The following is a 21,331-nucleotide window of genomic DNA, read 5'->3' as shown; positions in this document are numbered from 1 at the left end:
CAAAGCAAGGAAAAAGTGAATTATGGAAAAGGCAGGCTGGTGTCCAACCACTGATCTGGGTCAAGCAACATATATAGCTATTTGTCTTTGATTACGTGTGTTGGAAATACAACTTACAGCATTCAGGAGAGCGATCTCCCCTCAGATAGTCAGTTAGAGAAACTGAGGAAGACACAGGTGTACAGAGCAGGAAAAAAAAAAAAGCCCTCACTGAAAAATAGTTTAAAAAAAAAATAATTCCATCCTAATAAAGCAGACCATGCACAGGGAAATGCAACAGAGAGAAAGAAAGATGAAAGCTTTATTGGGAAAACTTAGGGACCAAGGAGGCCTGCAAGGAAAGCCTGGCTCCAGCTACCCCAGAATAGAACAGCACAGGTAATGCTTTGAAAGGTGAGAGAGTGTTTTGTTCCTCACCCCACCTTCCCTTCTCCTCCAATAAAAACTGCAGTAAAGTTGATGGATATAAAAGTCTCCTTGGACAGAGAGGATAAGGAGAGCCTCAGGTCAATAAAAAATAAAATTTGCAAAGAACAGTCAACACAAGTAAGACTGCATTTATACATGGAGCATTAAAATAGCAACCAAAGCCATACTCTGCAAGTTCTAATAAGCATAGAAGTGCTGAGTAACCCAGAATGTCTGTTAGTTTTAAAAAAAGGCGGATGTTGATATCACGGGCATCTCAGAAATATGATGGGCTTAAGATAAATCAGTGGACACTATGCAAGACAACAACAAAACAGCATGAATTATATAGAAATAGCAGAAGAGCAGTCTGACAAATGAGCAGAGCCAAGAAACAAGGAAAATATACAGGAAACTGGATAAATAAGCAAAATGTACACAGCTGTACCTCAACTTCTACTAAAACTCATTTTCCTTGCTTAAATAGAAGAAGTATACTAAGAACAATATTGTCCCAGAATGGCCCTGAAAGGGGACCTATGCTGCAAAATCTGAAGAAAATAAGTTGGGATTTGTCAGCAAAAGTCAAGAGTAGTGATATGATAGATGCCTAAAAATAATAATAATAATAAATCACAAACAGCTTTCAAAAGGTGCTTGGGAAGAGGCATGGGGGGCTAAAACTACTGGCTAGATTATTTAACATGCAGACTACAAGATATTTTTTCTGCACAACACAATTAAATTGTGGACCTAAATGCCACAAACCTACACAGAGAACAAATTCAGAAAGCAATTAGGCAAGCTTATGGAAGGTAAGTACAACCTTGGCATTAATCAAGATCACGGAGAGGCTGCTCCGAGCTCAGGAAGGTCCCTGGTCCCTGGCCGAGGACATCAGGAAGGAGTGCCAGGAACAACGCCGCATCCTCTGCGCTCAGTTTTTTGGCCAGAATTAGGATCATGATGTAACTGGATCTTTACTCCGACCTAGCATTGTTGGTATGTTCCCATCACTGTGCCTCTTAAGAGACACTGTGGGCACCATTTAGAAATATTCAGGGGGCTGGCAAATAACTTTATATCTTCTAGCACAGGAGGAAGAGAAGACCTAAAGAGAAAATGGTGAACTGTTTTTGTTTGTTTGTTTGTTTGTTTGTTTGTTGTTGTTGTTTTTTTCTTCCTTGTATGTTTGTTTTCAGGCTAGATTTTTTCCTTGATAATATTCAAGGTCATAATGACTTTAAACTCCCATACATGGCCAAATGGTAAACTGCAAGTATTCGTGAATGCCAGCAAATGCAGTGTGTTACTGGAAGAGGATGCATCTAAGAGCCTAACTCACCTTTCACATAAAAACAATCTGCAAAAAGATTCTACCATCTCCAAGGAGAAAATTGTCCCAATAACTACATAATTCAATTATCTTAGTCTGTATAGAATGCAAAAGACAAAAGGGCAGTTCATAGCCGCTATTCTCTTTGAGATATATTTTCAGAGATATTCAATAAATTAAGCAGAAACAATTTTAGAGGCCCCACTTTAAATTTATTTGTGCCAAAACAGCTTACGCTGAGCTGAAGAATAAACCTCTGTTCTAAAACAAAAGCGAAGCTGCTTGATGAAGAACAAAGCAGCACATTCAAGGTTTTTGCCCACCCGTATTATGGGAGGATACTCTGGAGAACAAGGTGCATTGTCTGCAGGGCTGTTTGGAAGCAGTGAGGGATTTATTGTAAAATTTGTCAGCCACAGCAGTGAGGTCACTGTGCCCCGATTCACAGCAAACGTTCATCTACCTATAACCCTATTACACTTTACAAGCTAACTATTTTCTTACCCAACCCTTTGGCTTGAGAAAACATGTATTTACCTTATAAAGCTGTAATTCTGCATCAACATTCAGCTAATTGGAGGTTTACTGTTATTAATTTAGATAATGTACATTCATCTTACAAAAATAGCTTCTAGCAGCTTCTTTAATTTAACCTTTCTTTTAGCCTTCTTTTTTTACTGTCACACAACTAGCAATTCGGTGCTCACAAATGACCTCCCGTGCCCCAGTCATGCCATAACAATCAATGGTGGAAAATTCATAAAACAGATTAAATTCTGCAGTGTTTGCTTTGATGAATTAGTAGAATTTGTTTGCTTTAGCTGCTCAGAGTTAATCTTTGATTTTTAGCTGAGTGCACTGCATTGGAAAGAATAAACCAGGGACACATCATAGTTCTGATACTTAAATAGCTATAGAGGAAATAGGGCCCCGGCATTCATTGCAATTAAGCTGACTTTTTAAGATTTTTGCTGTTTATCTCTGCTCTCTCACTACTTACAATAATATATGAGGAGGAACAGCCTGTGATAAAGTGTTTTTATACCAAATTGGACATAACTGCATTATACCATAATGATTATACCTTCCTACTGGGTGTCACACCACACCAGAATGAGACAGTTCAGGATCATTTTCCCAGAGAGCTTTAAGGGTGGCAAAACATCCCAAAGTAAAAAATTAGCTCCATCACTGCAAATCACATAACATGTTTTGTTCAACATTAAATTATTATTCACCATTTAAATTAAGAATTGCAAGGGAAATTCATTCTGAGCTTTTTCCATTTCCCTCATACACACAATTTGGCTAATGAACCAAGAAACCAATTAGTGAAACAGCTCAATTTATAGCAGGTTGAGGTAATCTTTAGCCAGGGCACAGTTAAAACTCCTGCACTGTGAAAAGAAGACTCTTCATCTTCACAAACGGTACTATGGAGTTAATGAGCCCTCCTAACACAAAGCATCAGCGATGGCACTGTTTGCCCAGCGATTTCACCTCTCCCCAGCAGCACCTACTGCAAAACGTCAGAATCTGGAAGAAATCTCTATGTAAATACAGAATTTTCTTTCTGTCTGACTTTTGGCGGACACTGGCATGCAGCTGCACAGCCCGCAACATGGCAGAGGTTGGATGTCTATGTAGAGCTGTGGTTTTTGGAGAAGTTTAATTTCCATGAAGCAGTTGTCCTCTTGCAGGTACTGCTCCCTCTCAGCACCATACCTCAGCTTTGCACCTGAGGTGCTGTGCTGAGCCCTCTCCCCCTCTTTGTAGCCAGGCTGACCTGTGAGCTCTTGGCCCAGCTCTGCCTCTGAGCATTCTGAGGTGCCCTGGTCCCATGAACCCATGCAAAAAGTCTCACATTCTGGAGACAAAAATCAATAGATAAATAAATAGAGGGGTGAGGATTTGGAGCAGAGGGGAGGGTGGCCGCAGCAGCTGATGGGCTCATGGGAAGGGCATGGCTTAGTTCCCACCTTCTTCCCAGATGCTGGGATCCACAGCCCGAACCCACTCCATGCCAGGTGTCTCAGCTAGGCTCTCTAGTTTAAAGTAAATGGCTCATTAAAATGTCTAAAGTAACAGGAGATGGACTCTTGACCTGAGCTTCAAAAGTGTATTTTCCCAGTTCCCAGAATAAACCCCCCAGCCAGGCTGGAGGGTGAGCCAGGCAAAGCAACACAGGGTTCACAGGATAAAAGAAATCACATAAAGGAGTAGGGGAGGCAATCTGCTGCTAAAAAGAAGTCTTTGCTCCAGGGACTGCTCAGGCATTTTGCACTACAAAAAGTACTTTAACAAAGTAGATTTAAAAAAATAAGAATCAAGAAGTACATCCCAGACTTTTCCTTCTGCTGCTGTAAAACCCACAAAGGTGGTACTAAGTTTTACAACACTGAATATATCCTTGTTTGCAAACCACATCTATTCTGTGGGGTTTCCATCCCACCACCATCTATTTACAAACATTGTATTATCACCCCAGGTTAACTTATTAAAGGAAGACAAAGCTTCATGCCACAGATGTATGCACACGTGCAAATAAGGCATCTATCATCTTCTCTATTCACCCATAGCAAAACCTCCCGCTCCTACCTAGGACCTCAAAATATTTCCCACTTCTTCTGCACCTCAACCTCTGATACACCCTTGGCAGTGTCAAATCCAGCCCCATCTCTTTGTGCATCAGCCCCACTGCCCTGCAGCTGATTGGGGTAAGCATCTAAGACAGGGAAGTTCATCTGAGCTGAAAGAGGCTTGGCAGTAAAATCATAGGGGTAAGGTAAGGACCTCTACAAGACATGGACGTATGGGAACAACTCATGCAGTGGTCTAACAGCACTATGGTATGCACTGCATGGTTTGGGAATCCCAAGCTTAGAGGGCTTCCATTCCTATAGGAGAGCAATTCCAGGGATGATCGGCTGCTGCTCTTTCATGCAGTCAGCTTGTGCAACCCCAGCTGGAAAAGGAGACAAGCAAGAGAAAGCAAAGCAAGCACTTATACTGGAAGTGGAGCCTGCCTGACACACGCATGTTTAGCAAGTCCCAGAATTGGACACAATTCAGAAGTTGTATATAGACAGGCTCAGATCACTACAAACATGAAGTGCAAGAACTAATTTAAACTACTCAAACATTATTGAGCTGCAATCAACTAATCGCTTAGGAAAAAGACCAAGAGTCACGAATGGCTTAATGTAAACATCATTTCAGCGTGTAATAACAGACAAAAAGGAAAACAAGTATTAGGCTGCGTAAGGAAAAGAATGCATTATGGAAAGCAAAGTAACACTCTACATAATCTAATGGTGTGCTAAAGTACTGTGTCTACTATGGATTCTCATCTGTTAAATTTTAAGAGTATCTAAACACATGGTATTTTTAGCCTTTTTGTACTAGATGATCTTTTAGTGAGAATTTGGGAACAGACAGTAAATATGGGAGGTTTTGCTTTTTAAACTCTATGCATCAATAACCACAAATTTATTGAGAAGATATTTAATTCAAATGCAACCAAGAGTTCATCTGCAGCTTAGGTTCAATTTGATGCTAGATGCTAGAAGCCAGCCACTTCCTTCTTCCTTAGAATGGTAAAGAAAGCGGAGAATGATTTGACTTTATTTACAGCAATGGTAATATTACGAGAAGCATGAGACTTAGTAATTGAGTCAGGAGTAGAAGTGGAAGTCTCCTGTGACAACCTGTAATTGTCAGAGCTCCAACTAAATGCAGCAGACACGGGCTCAAGCAATATTTTGAGTGCCTGGATAGTACCTGTATCAAACCTGGCCTCCAAGCCTCTAGAGATTTGCTTCTCACTGCGTTTTGGTCCTTCCATTTTAATACAGAAAAATATTAACCAGAATACTCTATGGGTATTTCTCCACTTCATACTAAAAATATTTCATGTTTAAGTGCATAAAAAATTCCATCTCCTAGCAACTGAGAGATTCCTGCTGGAAACGGTGTCGGGAAAGATGGGTCTCCAGGAATGTGGAGTCAAGCAAGGATTCTGTGGGTGTGAAACTGTTGGCAATTATGTCTGATCACCGGCTGCACATGTTTGTGTCGAATGTGTTCAGATTTACTGTAGAAATTGGCCTGAAGTATCACAGAATTCCGGGAGTTATGATTAAAATAAACTGTGTTGAAGATGCACGTACTGCAGAGAGGCTCTCGAGTCCGGGGAGAGCTCTGCACGAGCGGGAAGCGTTGGGCACCGGAACAACAACAAATTAAAGAAATGAATTGTCTCAGGAAATATTACTGCTGGAATGCCGAAAACAAGCAAAAACACTGTTGCTACCTGAGGAGCACAAAGGGGAAGAGAAGCAACATTAAAATTAATAAAGCAGAATTGAGATGTGAGGGAGAGGCAGAGCTGCACGCTGGAGACCCAGACAGTAAATGAGCACATGTGATTAAAACCAAGTCGTTATGCACTAACTTGCCTTGTCCATCTATCAGCTGGGAGGGTTGGAAGGGCCCAACCTCCCCAGCTGGAAAATCCTTCTGCTCACTCCTTCCTGTCCTTGGCTTCTCTCAGACCTGGGGCAGGACTTCACGCTCCGCTCTGTGTGCTGGACGAGCACCCAGTGGGAGCCACCGAAACAGCTCTGCCCCCCTTCCCCCTGCCTGCCAGCCCCACATTTGGGGTCCCCAACCTGGGGCACTCCCTGCACGTATACCCTGTGCGGTGCCAGTTGCCCTAAGCAAGAGAAGGCTCCCTGTTTTTATGGAGGATGGCTCAGAGACCCATTTAGAAGCCTTTTCATCTTCCCACCTGCAAGAGGAGAGGGACCTGCAGCAGTGTTTGGCTCATCTGCCACATCCTCCTCCCACACCCAGTAACCGAGCCAGCCCACGTGTCCCACCAGAGAGATGTACGCGAGGGCGACTGCAAAGAGCTCAGCTGCCAGGGAAGGGCTCTGCATGCTGCCGAGGGAGATTTTGGCTTTGGGCAGTGTGGTGGCATAGAAACTGCTGCACCCACACGAAGATGAGTTGAGAGACCAGCACGGGTTGCCGGCCAGCAAACTTGGTGTCTTGCCTCCACAGAGAGAAGACCAAACCTACCTTAATGATCTCACGTTGCCACTGTGAGGGCGGGCATCAAGGGGATGATAGAGGTAGAGATGTACCACTGATAACTCCATGGGCTGTGTCTGAATGTGTGCTAAAGGCAAGGCTCCAGCCCTTTGGGTGAGGGACATTTTTTTTTCCCAAAGGTAAATCTAAGAGAAGCTTCGTGCTATCTTACTGTTAACTTCTAGATTAATTTGAATTTGCTGTTCTAAAATGTGATTATCATTCAGGTTGCCTTTTAGAGAGATTCATTTTACAGCTAAATTGCTGGTTTGTGTTCTGAAATTTCAGCTACAAGGTACCACAGATTTTGGGGAGACTTGGGCATTAATGCACTAAATTTGTCTCTCAGACTACACTATCCACTTTTTTTTTTTTTTATATTCCCCCTTCTATAAGGCATATCTCCAAGAAAGTGATTTCCCTTCCTGCTCACCATCTCCTTGGCAGGAAATGCATTTTAGTTAGCTAATTAAATGTAGCTGCATTATACATCAAATATCCCTAATAATATATGGCACTAATGTTATGTCTACTGTGAGAATAAGTTGCATTATACATCATATCTATAATACATCACTCTGGTAACAATTCAAAGTGCCTTCTCTTAAATTTTTGCTTGGCAGTGGCTAGCAAACATCAGGGTCTGGCGGGTAGATTTTGGGCATGGGGATATTGTGACGATGAAAGTAAGGCCCCTCTCCATGTGCCTTCTCAAAGACCATGCTCAGCCCAGACGCGTCCATGCTTTGCCTGTCCCTGGGCTCCTCTGAGTCACGTTTCAGGACTTGTTTGAGATTTCTTCTCTTCCTCTGCCTCTACAGGGTATTACTATATCTCCTTTTCTGCATTCTACATCCACTGGCATAACGTAAAGAAAGGCTCCCCTTCTCACACATGACTGCTATGTGCATGTTCTGGGTAAGGCATGCTTGTGTGTACATCAGAAACTGCTGTTTTTTCCATTTTGCAGTTTCCTTAATATGAACAACTAAACTTCTGTGCTGATTATTCAATACTAGGGGATCCCAGCATTCAAGATATAAACTAACCTAAAACAGCTTACATTTTTATATGTGTATTTTTTTTCCTCCCAAACGATTCCTACATCTGTCACAAGCTGCAATCACAGAATGATTAAAATTAAGCCCTCTCTGGAGCAGTCTGTAGAAGGCATATTGATAACTTGCCTTCACCACCCGTTTCACTAGAGGAGAAGAAGGAATTCTTAGCTAAGCACAACAGCTAAATGTCAGCTGATAGAGGAAATCAGTGGGATGCTTAGAATGCACTCAGTGTAGCCAATGTTTATTCTAAAGCACAGAGAAGTAAATAAAGGCTAAGATCCTTTAAGTAAGCAAAGTTTAAATTGTTCCCAAAAGTACTCTTTTGGAGTATGCTAAATCTAATACCTTGTTCATCGAGTTATGATCTCTACCAGATGCACAATACCCACATTTCAGAACTAACCCACTCTCTTTGTACCACCAATGTTCATAACTCATCAAAAATGGTTTTGAAAGGATGCAAAAAAATATTAAGTATCTATAAGCTGGGTTCCTTACCTATAAGACAGGCTCCTAGAAATTGTCAGTACCTGTGGCCAGGTTCACTTGGGCACTGGAGGATGCAAGTCCAAGGCTCACGTTCATCCCCATTAATATTTTTAGTTCAAAATTAAAGAACAATAAAACAAGCTAAGTTGTAGAAAAAAATACATATTAGCATTTAGATTAACGGTTGTTATCTCCATTTCTCATCACCAGACAACAGTGAAATACATGGTGATGATTTAAGAATTTTTCAGAAAGGTTAAGGACTCCTTGAATTCAAAGGGTTGAGAAACACTGGCCTACAAGATAAATGGCACTGGCCCCAACACGTGCTCCGTATCCTCAATACATCTGGACTCTGGCTGGAATTAAAATTCATATTGCAGTAGCAATTAAAAGACAGAACTAGGTCATGAGCTGTTGTTCTAGGCACTATGCAGGCAAAGAAGAAAAAAAAAAAGGAAGGAAGCAGCATTTGCCCTAAAAATTTCAGCATTAAGAAATTCAAAAATACGAGATCACAAAAAGGGGAGAACATGACAGGGAAATAAGTTTGGGTGTTTTAGCGATGTCCCGCTGTGCACTGAACTTTTCACCAAGCCAAGGCTGTTACCACCGGGCAGTTTTCAACGTGCGTTACAACAATTTAATCCCAAGGGGAGGAGATGGAGGGAGGGAGCCTGCAGATGCCCAGCTCCCAGCAGTGTGCCGGGCGCTGCCTTGACATGGCACGCGCGGGTGGGCGCTGCACGTGTGATGGATGTAACTCTGTACACCTACGTGCAGCATTGTTTGCAAGACTCAGCGCCGTGGCTGGCAGATTTTTATAAAAGAAACCATAGCAACCCTCCTAAATCTGAAGCAGCAGTTAACAATTTGCTGTGTCCATTCTGGTAGGCAGCTTTTTCTTTCCTCCCATTAAGTTCTGTATCTTCCCCCAACTATTGCATTCTGTATTGAAAGGATTGTAGAGGAGAGATATCCACAGTGCCCTCAACAGTGTGCATCATACCCAGCGTGAGTATGCTGTATCCAATTCAACAAGCACATCCAATTCTTGATATAGGAAACAAACATGAAATCTCCCTGCTTTAAGACCTTTTTTCTTTAAATTGTGCTTAGAAATGTTGTGCTGTTTTTGCAGGCTAGCACTGAACCCCGCTGCAGACTGACTTTCAGGTGGTTTTGCAGTGCTGCACAGTGTTATTAATGAAGGTGACTGCCCACCTTCATTTTAATGGGTCTCTCATTTTCATTCACTCAGTCACATGAGGAGAAGGACAGCTGAACCACATTTTAGCAAAGCAAGAGCCAGCCACATAGTTGTTGATTAAACCTTGCCTTCAGAACAATTCAGCCTGAAAAGTGATCCATTAACAAAACCTGACAACACGGGAAAAAAAGTATTCTCCTTCTGAGAACTTTGCCTATTAAAGGCTGATATTAATGGGGAAAAAAATCCCAAATGGCATTTTAAACTCATTGCCAAACTAGCCCTAGCTACACAAAAGAGCTATGGGCAGGATCTACACGTACGACTGTCTGACAGCTGTGAATGCATTTGTTCCACCTACCTGGCTGAAGCACTGCATGGAAGGAGCTCTGCATCGGCGCTGTGCTGGCTCAGGACACCTCTCCTTATCTCTGAGCCTAGGTCTGATAAAGCCTGACACCGCTCCGGTACTACACATCCTTGGGTTGTTTCTATCAGCCTCAGCTGGGTAGGACTCACCAGATTCCCTTTCCTTCAAAAAGATTCATTCACAGCCACACAAATCAGGAAACATTTTTACATGTGTACAGGCTTACACTACAGATACATGGGAAAATCTACCTATATTCTCTTGATCCAATTCTTCATCTTCCAAAAGGCTACCAAAATAACTGGCAGTATTTTGTCACTGTTTATTACACGTGTTCTGCTCCATTACCTCCTCAGTCTCTTACAAAGCATACACTGACAATCTGATCATTAAGAAAGGGTTAAATACCAGCAACAAAGACGTATTTTTAATTGTTTGTGATACATCCCTACACAGGACCTTAATTATTAATGGTAAAGCACCACCTACAAGGCAGGATTCAACACTTAGTGGGAGGCTGTGCATCCTTTGCAGGGAGCAGAAGAAAGTTCATGCATGTTCAGAAGTGGTAGTGGCTAACAGCATTTGTGCAGGACTTTTCCAGCTGCTCCTGGTGGACTCTCAGGTGCCAGATGTGCCAGAAGAGAAGATCATAACCACAATTTCACAACAAGAACAAAGCTCGCAGAAATGTGCTGCTGAGAGATGTGAAAACACCAAAAAACGAAAAGTGGTTGCTACAGAAAAACACCACAGTATCAGTCAGAGTAATTCACACAGATCTCTTGACTTTGACAGCAATCAAAAAGATGTTTTAAGATTCACCCACAACTGAAATGAAAATCTTGCCAGTAACAGATTAACTCTTTTATCAACTCAGGAAGCAATTAAAGACTTGGTTGAAAGATAACACATTTCTCACTGGGGCCACTGATGCCTCAAACCATGGAAATAGCAGACACTTTCCAGCAGTTGTTCATTACTGTAACGGTTAGGGTGAGACTCCTGTGCCTAATAATAATCCTAATGTAGCTTTTCTGAACATAAGCAAATTATACCAAAAATCCAATAGTTTAACCTTTATAAGCACACCATCCCATCATTTACTGCTCATGATGCCAGAGATCATGTTGAAGACACCACTGTCAACTAATGAATGAAAACGAACACACTCTTCCAGCTGGTCACACTCACAGCACAATACAGCAACGTGTACTATAGGCTATAGTTAGTACGTCTTCTGAAGGCTGTGAAATAAAGTTTTCAACCAATGTCTTTTACTCATCTGCTATAGCGAAGCCAGACCTGGAGGAGATGCTTTGTTTGTCAGCTGCAGCTACGTGACAAGGCTGTGGTGTGGCCCTCAATGCACTTTACAGCTTAGTTTTCTTCAAATGCTGTTGTGTCCTGCCTGATGGCAATTACTTTCAACCATTAGGTGGCCTTCCTGTAGTTGTCATTTAAATCGATAAAGGCTGACATCCAGGGTCAGAGCATCCCTTCCTGTAGCTCTGAATGATTTCATCATCTGCAGTAAGCCAGGAAAGACTTGGGGGCTCTCTTCCCTTGCATCCTGCCTGCTCTTCTGCTTAAGAAATCAAATCTTCCTCGGACATCACTAGATGTCACGATTGGGTGAGCACACAACAACTCCTCAGGAGCCTGGCTAATTCCTTAGCTGATTAGCCCACTGGGAGGAAGAAAGAAACTTTCCCCCAGAACTATGCAATTCAAAACCTGAGGATGAATCTTTCAGCTCATTAATCTTACAGGACATGGGAAGTGAGACTGACATGTTACACCATCACACACGACCATGATGAATGCACGTTACACATCACTGATTGCCATCTGAGACAGGTTTGGGCTGGGGACCACACACACGGGCTTGGTTGTGATTGTCCTCTGCCCACCTCTCCCTCTCTGGAGAGACAGAGACAAAAATGTCATACGAAGCAAGAGCGATGTTGTATGAAAGAAGAACAGCCTTGAAACATGCCCTGGGGGATATCAGCCTGGGGTTGGGCTGGATCACTTACCAGAGTGAGTGCTGCTGCTCCTCCAGTTCTGCTTCAGTCACAGAGCTGGATTACAGCAAAGGAACACATGGAGGACAAGCAAATGCCTTTATTTTTAGAAGTGTGTATGCACTGCAGTTTTATCTGTGCTGTTGCCCTGTTTAATATGTACAGTCATACCAGCTCAGCTTTTCCACTTAGAAGCTACTAGTCAGCTTTAAACATATAATTAGGGCAGTTGTGTTGGTTTGGTCTCTTGATAAGGATAAAGACCAAACTGGATCATCCGCAGTGGTTCATGGCTCCCTTCCACTGGGGACGCTCGGTGACACCGCTGTCCCCACGGTCCTACAAGCAACAAACCTGGAAGCCCCACCACAAGGAAATGCTGAACCACGGGGCACATCTCCGGCTCCACAGCCAGTGGCCACATCATGCCACATCAGGTGAGGTTTGTTACAGGGCTCTGACCTGAGGGACCAGTAAAATAAGTGGTTCCACCAAAATAAGTGGTTCCACCAGTGCTCATCTTTCCCACGGCCACACTCCCAGGGTTGCTCAATCCGCACGTTGTGTGGGCTCCACGCTGGCTTTTCCAGTCTTTCTGCTTCCTCTGCCAGCTGCAAAACAACAGCTAGGAGATTTCCTCTACCTGTACGTTAAAACATTTGTGTACTGTTTGGGTTTAGAACTGGAGGAATCGCAGCAGCGCCTGCAGCTGGGGAGAACGGCCACAGCGTGCTGCCTTTGTGCCCCCACCCCCAAAGAGCAGCGCTATATGTCTGACACGAAGGAGGGAACGCTGCCAAATCACGGAGAACCTGTTTGTACCTGTACCGGCAGCATGTACACCCACAGCTCGGCTCTACAGAGCTTCTAACCTGGGGAAATAACCGAGGTTACGCATCCCCCTGCCCTCTGTCCTGGGTGGGAAGCAAGGAGACGCGGGTATCCTCTGCTGAAAGAAGGCGTGAGAATGATGTGTCAGTGACTATGGAAAATGCCTCTTACTATACACAGCTTGTACGCACAAAGGACAAAAACGGGCTGTCCCAAATCACCACACACGATTGCTGGTACCAAATGAGCTGAGCCATCCTAGAGCACTTTTTTTTTCTTTTTTTTTAACCAGATCTAGAAAAAAGTATACTCAGAACCATGGTTATGAAGTCCAAGTTAATGTGCAACCAAAGCTGGTAGGGTACTCCAGGGGTTACAAATTGCATTGCTCCTGCCATGGAACATGGACAGGGGCCAGAAAGGGACTTACCTGGAGAGACGCAGTGCTCCTGCTGGGACCCTGCATGGAGTAATGAAAACGAAATGCTGCAGCTAAGGGTCACTCCAGTCCTTCCCTGGCAGCAGCAGCCAGCCAGTCTGCCCTTCCAGCCTCTTGGCACCGGTCATTTTATCGCCTCCAGCCCTCCACTGCCCGTAACAGCCATGGAGCCTAAGCATCCAACTGCTTCTCTGTGACATCTCTGTGCAAATCGGTGACTGATATCTCAGTGCAGCCAAAAAAAAGCCAAGAGGTACTTAATACCAACTTCACTTCAGCACAAGTTCTGCATGTCATCCAGAACCATCATCTATTATGCTTTTATTTCATTTGTACTTTGATCCATTTGGGGAGCATACAAGAGAATATTTGCATAGAATAAGCATCTTCACACAGCAACGGCCACAATGTTTGGAGGGTGATTCTCATATCCACGGCTGGCATCCAGCACAAACACAGGCTGATGGCTCACAGAGTCATAGCTCATGACTATTTATACTTCTCAACCCCATTGCACTGAAAGCTTCTAAGTAATTAGTTTTCCCTCATTAATAGATGCACTGCCTGGGGAAGGGCACACAGGTGCTCCCCAGCCCTATCCTGGATTGCAGGGCAGCACTACACAGCCTTGGGGTGGAAAGCACAGAAGTGCCATGCTGGGCTGAGCACAAGGTAACACGACCACAAGGTTTATGCAAATGCATAATGCAAGGTCAGAGACTGTAACAGCAAAAAAAATACCAATATTCACAGGACATTACCATAAAATCCACACTCTTTTATAGCAGAAAGGTGAACGATGTTCATCAACATCACTTTTATGGAGACCCATACGTACTTTATGAGATATCAGGTGTCACAAAGACTTTATGCTGAAGTTGTATACCAACCTAAACGAAGCAAAGTTCACGTACCTCATGTACCACAAAATAATCTACAAATACAGTTACCAAGGTGAGTAGTGCTATTCCACCGCAAGCACATCTCTAATAAAATACGTTGGGTTTGTACCATCTTACTGACACATCTAATGCATTATTCCATTTTTCTCTTTTACACTTTTAGAAGCAAAAGAGACATTTGGCAAAGTATAATTTAGTATTATCACTTTAATGCATTCAAACACCACTAAAAACTGTGTTGCTAAAATTGCATTACAGAACATCCAGGTAAGACAGACATCGTTATCTCCTGGAAAAATATGGGCCTCATGGTACTGCACCTACTGATGTGAGTCTGTTGAAACCAATCGGATTACCTACGTGAATAAGGATTACTCCCATGATTAAGGAGTGCAGGATTACATCCACTGTTTGCACTTCTCCTGTTACTTACATATCCCTATTTTCACCTCTTTCTTCTTCTTTCCTTTTTTGTTTAAAACATAGGGCATTTAATTACTGTCAGCACTAGATATCGCTATGCTGTACTTTTATCCTTTCAAAACGTGGCTGTCTTTTGGATGTCAAATAAAATGTTTTTATGATCAAAACAAAGAAAATAAAGTAGAAGCGGCAGAATCTGGACTATCTAATTAAAAGCAAACAAAAAGAGGAAGAGCTTATTATCCACAATCAAAACTTATTTATGATTCATTTCATATTCATGCTCCTGTTCACAGCCTCTCCTCTTGGGAGCTGATTATTTATATCAATTTTTTAACTGTGCCAAGTAGTGAGTTACCTGAGAGCTCGCAGGAAATGCTGATGGTATCGCTTCCAGAAAACAACAAAAAACTGGCAAACAATTGAGACAAATATTATAGGTAGATAGACAGATAATGAATAGTAGAGCAAAAAGTGCTGGTGTTATAATAAAGGATTAAGTCTACTCTTACTTCATCAATGCCATATGATTTATATGCAAAATATAACTCCTTTATATCCTTAGAAAAAGGGGGTAAGTTACTAATGCTTTTCAACTATTTTATGATACAACAGCATAGTTAATGCATTGTAAGAATGGCAGGAAAGTCCCAGTTTCTGTTCCCAAACCAATCAGAAATGCATTTAGCTGGAAAAAAAAAGAGCAGCCATGCAAGTTACACTTACAGAAGGGAACCAAAATTCTTACGAAGAGTAACAAACATGCTTTCAGATTTTCCAGCCTGACAGTGAATTACATTAGCCTCAGTTTTGGTTGCAAGTAATCAAATTTGGATCATAAATATATTTTGTTTTAGTAGTGTGCTACAGGGATTTGAAAATTTAAATAGTACAAGTAAATTTAAGGAGGCTTGACTGTAACTTCAGCGTCAGTTCTGTAGACACTTGTTTACATATTTCCTGGAGTTAAAAATGAAGATTCTGCATGCCTTCCTAGGCTCCTTTAAGTCACTTAAGGCAAAAAGTATGCATGCAGTTTTTAGGCAACCTGGCAAAACATGACACGTTAAAGTTACTGTAACCGGGAAAGAGTTTACGACAGCTTGAGAAAACGTCAAAAGTTGCCCAAACTTACCGAGGCACCCGGCTCTCTTCCACGAACAGTAGTTTATGGTCAAGTACAACTGAGTTACAAAGGACTGCGCTTCCTGGGTCCATTTTGCACGAGGCTTAACCTTGAAATCCAGCCGGCCGTGGCGGGCGCAGGGCAGGCAGAGGGTTTTGCTCCCTCCAGAAGGCATTTGGGTGCCGGGACAGCGATGGGGCGGCCGCCACTTGTTGCGGTGGTGACAGGGACAGCCAGGAGCTGCCTGCTCAGGCTGCGCGCCATGAATTATTCATGCCTCCACCTCCCCACATTAGCATGCCGCTCAGGCAGCACAGATGAAGCAATTCATTTTGTCCTTTGTCTTCGGGAAAAGCTTGCTGGATTAATGAGGGTTATCTGTGATGATAAAACCTGGGCCCGCTGATTTATTTAGTCTGATTGGTGGGAATTTGTGTCCCTAAACGCAGGTTTTACGGCCCGAATATAAATCCTGTTCTGCATTCCAAACCTCGGGCAGGCAGGCACGGGTCGGTTCAGCTACAGCAACAATATCTCGCTGCAGCACATGAATGTTTCATTTCCTTGACTTAAATATTGGAGCCGGGTTCTTTGTTTCTGAGTGCTTCTCGAGCAAAGTTAAGAGGAGATCTCCAAGTATGCCGCTGGCACGTGGTTTTGCACATATTTTGGTAATGACCTCTTGGACTGCTAAATAGCTAACACCTGGCTTTCAAAACGTTCTCGTTCTAAAAACAGGATACAGGAAAAAACTGCAATGAAAAATCTACCTAAAAAAAACAAAAACCACTCATACCTGGCAGTATCATTTTTAAAAGGGAGTTTGAAGGTGATATTTTTCAATGTGACATTTAAATTATTATTTACAGTTTTGTAAATAATCAGCAGTAGGGCCATTATATTCCTCTATGTCAACCATCTCGAAATCTATAATAATTGAAAATAATAACAAATAACAATAATTCTGATCATTTGATGACAAAACTAATAATTGAGGACAATGAAGGATTTTTTAAATCAATTACCTATGAAGGTATATAATGCATTACTGGAATATATAAAAGCATATTTTAGCATAAACAGGAATATTGTATTAGTTTTTTTAATCCATATTCTAAGTAGGACACTGGCAAGTAATAGAGCATAGAAAATAGCCACAGAAATTATTTGGAGTTACTTAGGAAAAAGGACTTAAAAATATGTGATTCAAGCTGGTTTGCTGTTAAAAAGAATATTGAGAGTTAACTCGAGTATAGTGTACAAGGGTTTTACAAGCAGCAAATACTTGCAGCAGAAGTACTTCAGAGGTACATACTTCTAATGGAGAAGGAGATTACTCACTAGAAAAACCCACTGAGAGCATTTTAGTGACCTCTACATTTCCTAGATACCTTTCCAGAAGATATGCTTTCGTCAAACAAGTAATACAAAGTTATTAGACTCAAAGCAGGCGTAGATTTGAAATGTAGAGAAGATAAGAACAAATTCCTTAAAATCCTTTTAGCTCTGTATTGTGTTCAAGTACTTTTTGAAGTCTACAGTGCCTGTCTTCCTGTCAGTTGAGTACAGTGATTTCGGTAATCTTTAAATCAAAGAGTTTCGCACTTGATTTCAAGATTCATCCAGAGAACCATTACGTTGTAACGGTAATTAGACTGATAAACATTTCATGGCAGACTTCATAATGTTTGCTGCTGGGCCTTTCTAGAATAACCCAGGTGCACACATTTTCCTCTCACCATTTTCTCGCCATGCTGGTTAAGACAGGAAAGAAAAACAACTTAGTGTACAAGACTATGAAATCATTTTATTTTGCCTGAGCTCTTATAAGTGGAGTGTATTTCTGCTTCTGACATTCTTATTCTAGACTGTTCGGGTTGAGAAAAGCACAACTTTATTCAATCTCTGATGCAGATGGGATTGAATGACAATGGGTCACCAGTGTAAAACTGCAGCGAGGACAGAAGAGCTTACGGTAATCTGCTAGATTTTGACACAAACTAGAATTTGTTGTTTCTTCCAGCTTGTAGGTATGGGAGGGTTTCAAGGTAGTGGATGCAGAGATCGCTGCTGAGGTCACGTCTTCCCATAATGGGGTTTTTAACAATGGCCAAAAAATATGTTTTCCCCTGAAGTAACACTACTTCTTCACCTGCATTGTGCTTAAAACATCCTTTAGGATATGTGCAACATGAAAGGAAAGGTTGGGCAGAAAAGGAGAAGATAGCCAGACAGATACTGGCCAGCTTGGTCCTTTGAAACATTTCCCTGCTGGATGTACCAACACTGAATTTGATCTTCATTCTGTATATATAATGATATCTCTGGCTGCAGCTGTGAAGGGGGATTATGCAGGTCGATATCAGCAGAACAGCTTCAGCAATGAAGTTGGCATGTCCAGCACCTTCTCTAGAGGTCTTCAGGTAGATGGTGAGCAGGAACGAGTGCAATCAAGAGCTACAGAGGAGGAAAAGGAAATGGCTGTCTATTGATGCTATGTGCATTTTGCCTGAAAAAAATTGATTGACACAGTTGTAGCTCAGACTACCTATTCAGCCAATGTCACGTATGCAAGTCAGTGACAAATTGTGGTTGACTGTGCTTGAAAGCTACAGAAGTGTTGAGTAGCATGAGCAGGAAGATGGGGTTCCTATCCATTGCCATCAAAATATCATCTTTTAGTGCTGTTGACAGTTTAATAGCTACTTCTGTACATTGGAGAGCATTGTGAAGTACTGCTAGTATATTATTAACCTAGGCTGGAACTTTCCTGCAAATGCAGAGCAAAAAAAAAAAAAACAACCGCAAATATGGAGCTTCTGAAATATTTTAAGATTAAAGGTGTGCTATTCACAACATGAATATTCTCCCTCTAATTGCATTTGATGAGGACCCAATAACACTTTAACCCCCAATTATACTATTGCGATTTTTTCAGATCAAATTGATTCCACTCCATTTTAAACATCCAGATGACGGCATTCAGTTCAAGTTCAAACCAAGCATTTTCAATTCCATTTGCTTCCTCTAGGCATTTGAGATGAGATGTGGCTATGGGGGAGCTACGCAACCTCTCCCTGACCAGCGAGGTACAGCACACAGAGCTCCAGTGAGGGCTAGCAGAGCCACATCCCTGCAGTAAATATTCACTGCTCATAAAAAAATGTCTTTGGGCAAAGTTGCATCCGCGTACGTAATTACTTGAAGTCACGCCTAGAATATACTAAGTTGGATCGTACCTCTGAAACAGTTTGCATGGCCCCAATCTGTCACAGCTCAAAGCAGACGTGTATAATATCACACAGATTAAGCATATTGGGTAGCTGAGGAGGGACGGGGTGGCTGTGTGGCTAAGGAAAAGATTTGGGATTCAGGAGATTGGAGTGTGACTGCCTATCGATACCTTTAAATTAGCTATCACTGTAGTATCTGGTTTCTGTCAAGGTACTGCAGAAAATCAGTGAGACGCATCTGGGAGGTTAGCGAATCGATCCTCCGCTCTGCCCATGGGCAGACCCCTCCTTGTTGGCTGTCTCTCAGCGTGTCACCACAGTTACTTGGCTTTTTTTGTTGTTTTTTTAGGCACCACCAGGAGGCCGTGGGTTCCCTGCCAAGAGGCGTGTCCACCGCTGCCACCTAACCATGGTGGCACCTCTCCAAGGTGGCCACGCAGGCTTCAGGATGGGGCAGCGAGCGGTGGCTCTTCTGGCACCTGGTGCCCGGAGGGGAAACACTCCAGGACAGCCGAGGACAGCAACATTAACCAGCCCCAGAGAGCCGTGGTAATGGGGTGGCAGGCTTGCCAAAGCGAGGGTTATGCATTCTGCTGCGACATTATTCCCCATCTGTTTTTTTTGAAGTACCAGAAAAACAAAGCATTACAAAAATGTCAAGCTGTGAAAAGTCGAAAGCCAGAAAATTCAAAGTTAATGCTGATCCTTTAACTCAAGTCATTAACTCAGAGACATGCCTGAAGTCTGGGGCAGGAGCCTCAGCTGAACTCTCGCTGGTTTGTGTAACCAGCGAGGCGTCCGCACATTGGAGGGGGCACAGACCCACACGGAGTATGGACACAGGGAATAGGGAAAAAGAGGGGCAATCGAGAGACAGATTTCCTGATAAATTGGGTAGGGAAAGGCAGAGGAGAGAAGAGAGAAGCTCATCCCAGAGACTGGCAGAAAAGGCAAGATTAAGGACACTGAAAAATGAAAAACCCAAGAGAGAAGACGTGAGTAAAAAGGCAACCAGGGAAAGAAAGAGGTTCAGACAGGAGAGATGGGGTATAATTGTGTGTGTGTCGGGGGGGTGAGGGGGGAGGAACAAAGAGTGAGAGGACAGACATTTGGATAGGGCTCTGGTATCAATTTGGTGCAAAGATGGGGACAGGAGTGAAAACAGAAGGAGGACAATGATCTCTCTGAGGGGAGAAAACATAATTAGGAGAGTAAGAGACTGAAAAAGAAAAATCAAGTGCAAAAGAGCTCAGATTTGGTGGCAGTACATAGAATAGTCTGGGCATATTAGGTTTTTTCCTCTCTGGCAGCCAGCGTGGAACAGGACTTCATACCCCTCTTTGCCCAGGATGTTTGCATACTGCTCCCCACAGCCGAGTCCTATCCTTAATGACCACCCACATCAGCTATCAGCTCAGGTGGAAGAGTTTTGTAAGGCAGATCTAAAGACTCACATGGCAGATGTGATCCTCTGTGCTGGGATTCCTGAATTGCTGCTTATTATTTCAGGAATTCAAATTACATACACGAAATAGAGACTAAAAGAATCATTAAAGCTGCAAATGAGACACCCTAAAATAAGGAAATTCTAAAAAAAAAACCTGAGGAGAGAATGTTTTTGTAAACCCTGTGATACTTGCACATATATATATATATTGCTCTTCTGTTCAAAATCTTAGAGCATTTTGGCTCTTTCAAAAGATGCACAGTTGGATGCTTACATTTAATTAAATAGTTTTTAAGATAATGACTACAGTACTTCAACATAATTCACAATTAAAAGCAATCAAACCCAAAATTCAAAATTGCTCTTATTCAAATATGTTTTTTTCTAGCATTAGCAATAACCTATATAGTCTTCAATGAAATGGGAGTCATAAAGCTGTATTCCAGAGTTTACAGTTGTAATAAGCGTGGATTTATGGGCAATAAGCAAGTATCTATGTGTACCTTCTTGTGCCTCTCATTTAGTAGGTTAAAGCTAAGACATCCCAAAAAATGTCTTTAATTAGTTTAAGCACTTAATTTAACAAAACAAGCATTGTAAACAAATACAAACTATTATTCTCCAGCCACCATGTACACGAAACAACCATTATTTTTGCAAGATTAATTAAGTCACAGGTGAGTTTATAACAACCTAATTAAAGCATAATTTAAACCTAAGAGCAAGGCTATTTTTGTGTCAGCACTGAATCAAGGGGAAAAAAAAATATTATCTGTTAATAAATACTATAGTACTCTCTTTGTATAATTCTTTTATGTTAGCAATACATATGAAGACACTTTGGAAATCACATCCTCTTAAGCAAGTTCCTTTGCTTATAAACACACGCAATAAAATTACTTGTGTAATTTTTCTCTTGAATAAACAAGAAC

General features: G+C 42.1%; 1 protein-coding gene across 1 annotated transcript in view; it reads right to left on the bottom strand.

Annotated features, from left to right (window-relative positions):
• Positions 1–15,894, bottom strand: part of C7H10orf90 (chromosome 7 C10orf90 homolog) — a 63,748-nt gene extending 47,854 nt beyond the window's left edge. The window contains exon 1 of the mRNA XM_050711999.1: positions 15,729–15,894. Within this exon, the coding sequence (XP_050567956.1) occupies positions 15,729–15,894 (166 nt within the window). The remainder of the gene's footprint in view (positions 1–15,728) is intronic.
• Between the last annotated feature and the right edge of the window lie 5,437 nt (positions 15,895–21,331).

This window comes from Cygnus atratus, chromosome 7 (assembly GCF_013377495.2).
Source record: "Cygnus atratus isolate AKBS03 ecotype Queensland, Australia chromosome 7, CAtr_DNAZoo_HiC_assembly, whole genome shotgun sequence".
Classification (NCBI taxonomy): Eukaryota; Metazoa; Chordata; class Aves; order Anseriformes; family Anatidae; genus Cygnus; species Cygnus atratus.
The sequence above is the reverse complement of the archived record's forward strand: the minus strand, read 5'-3'. Positions and strand labels throughout refer to the sequence as shown.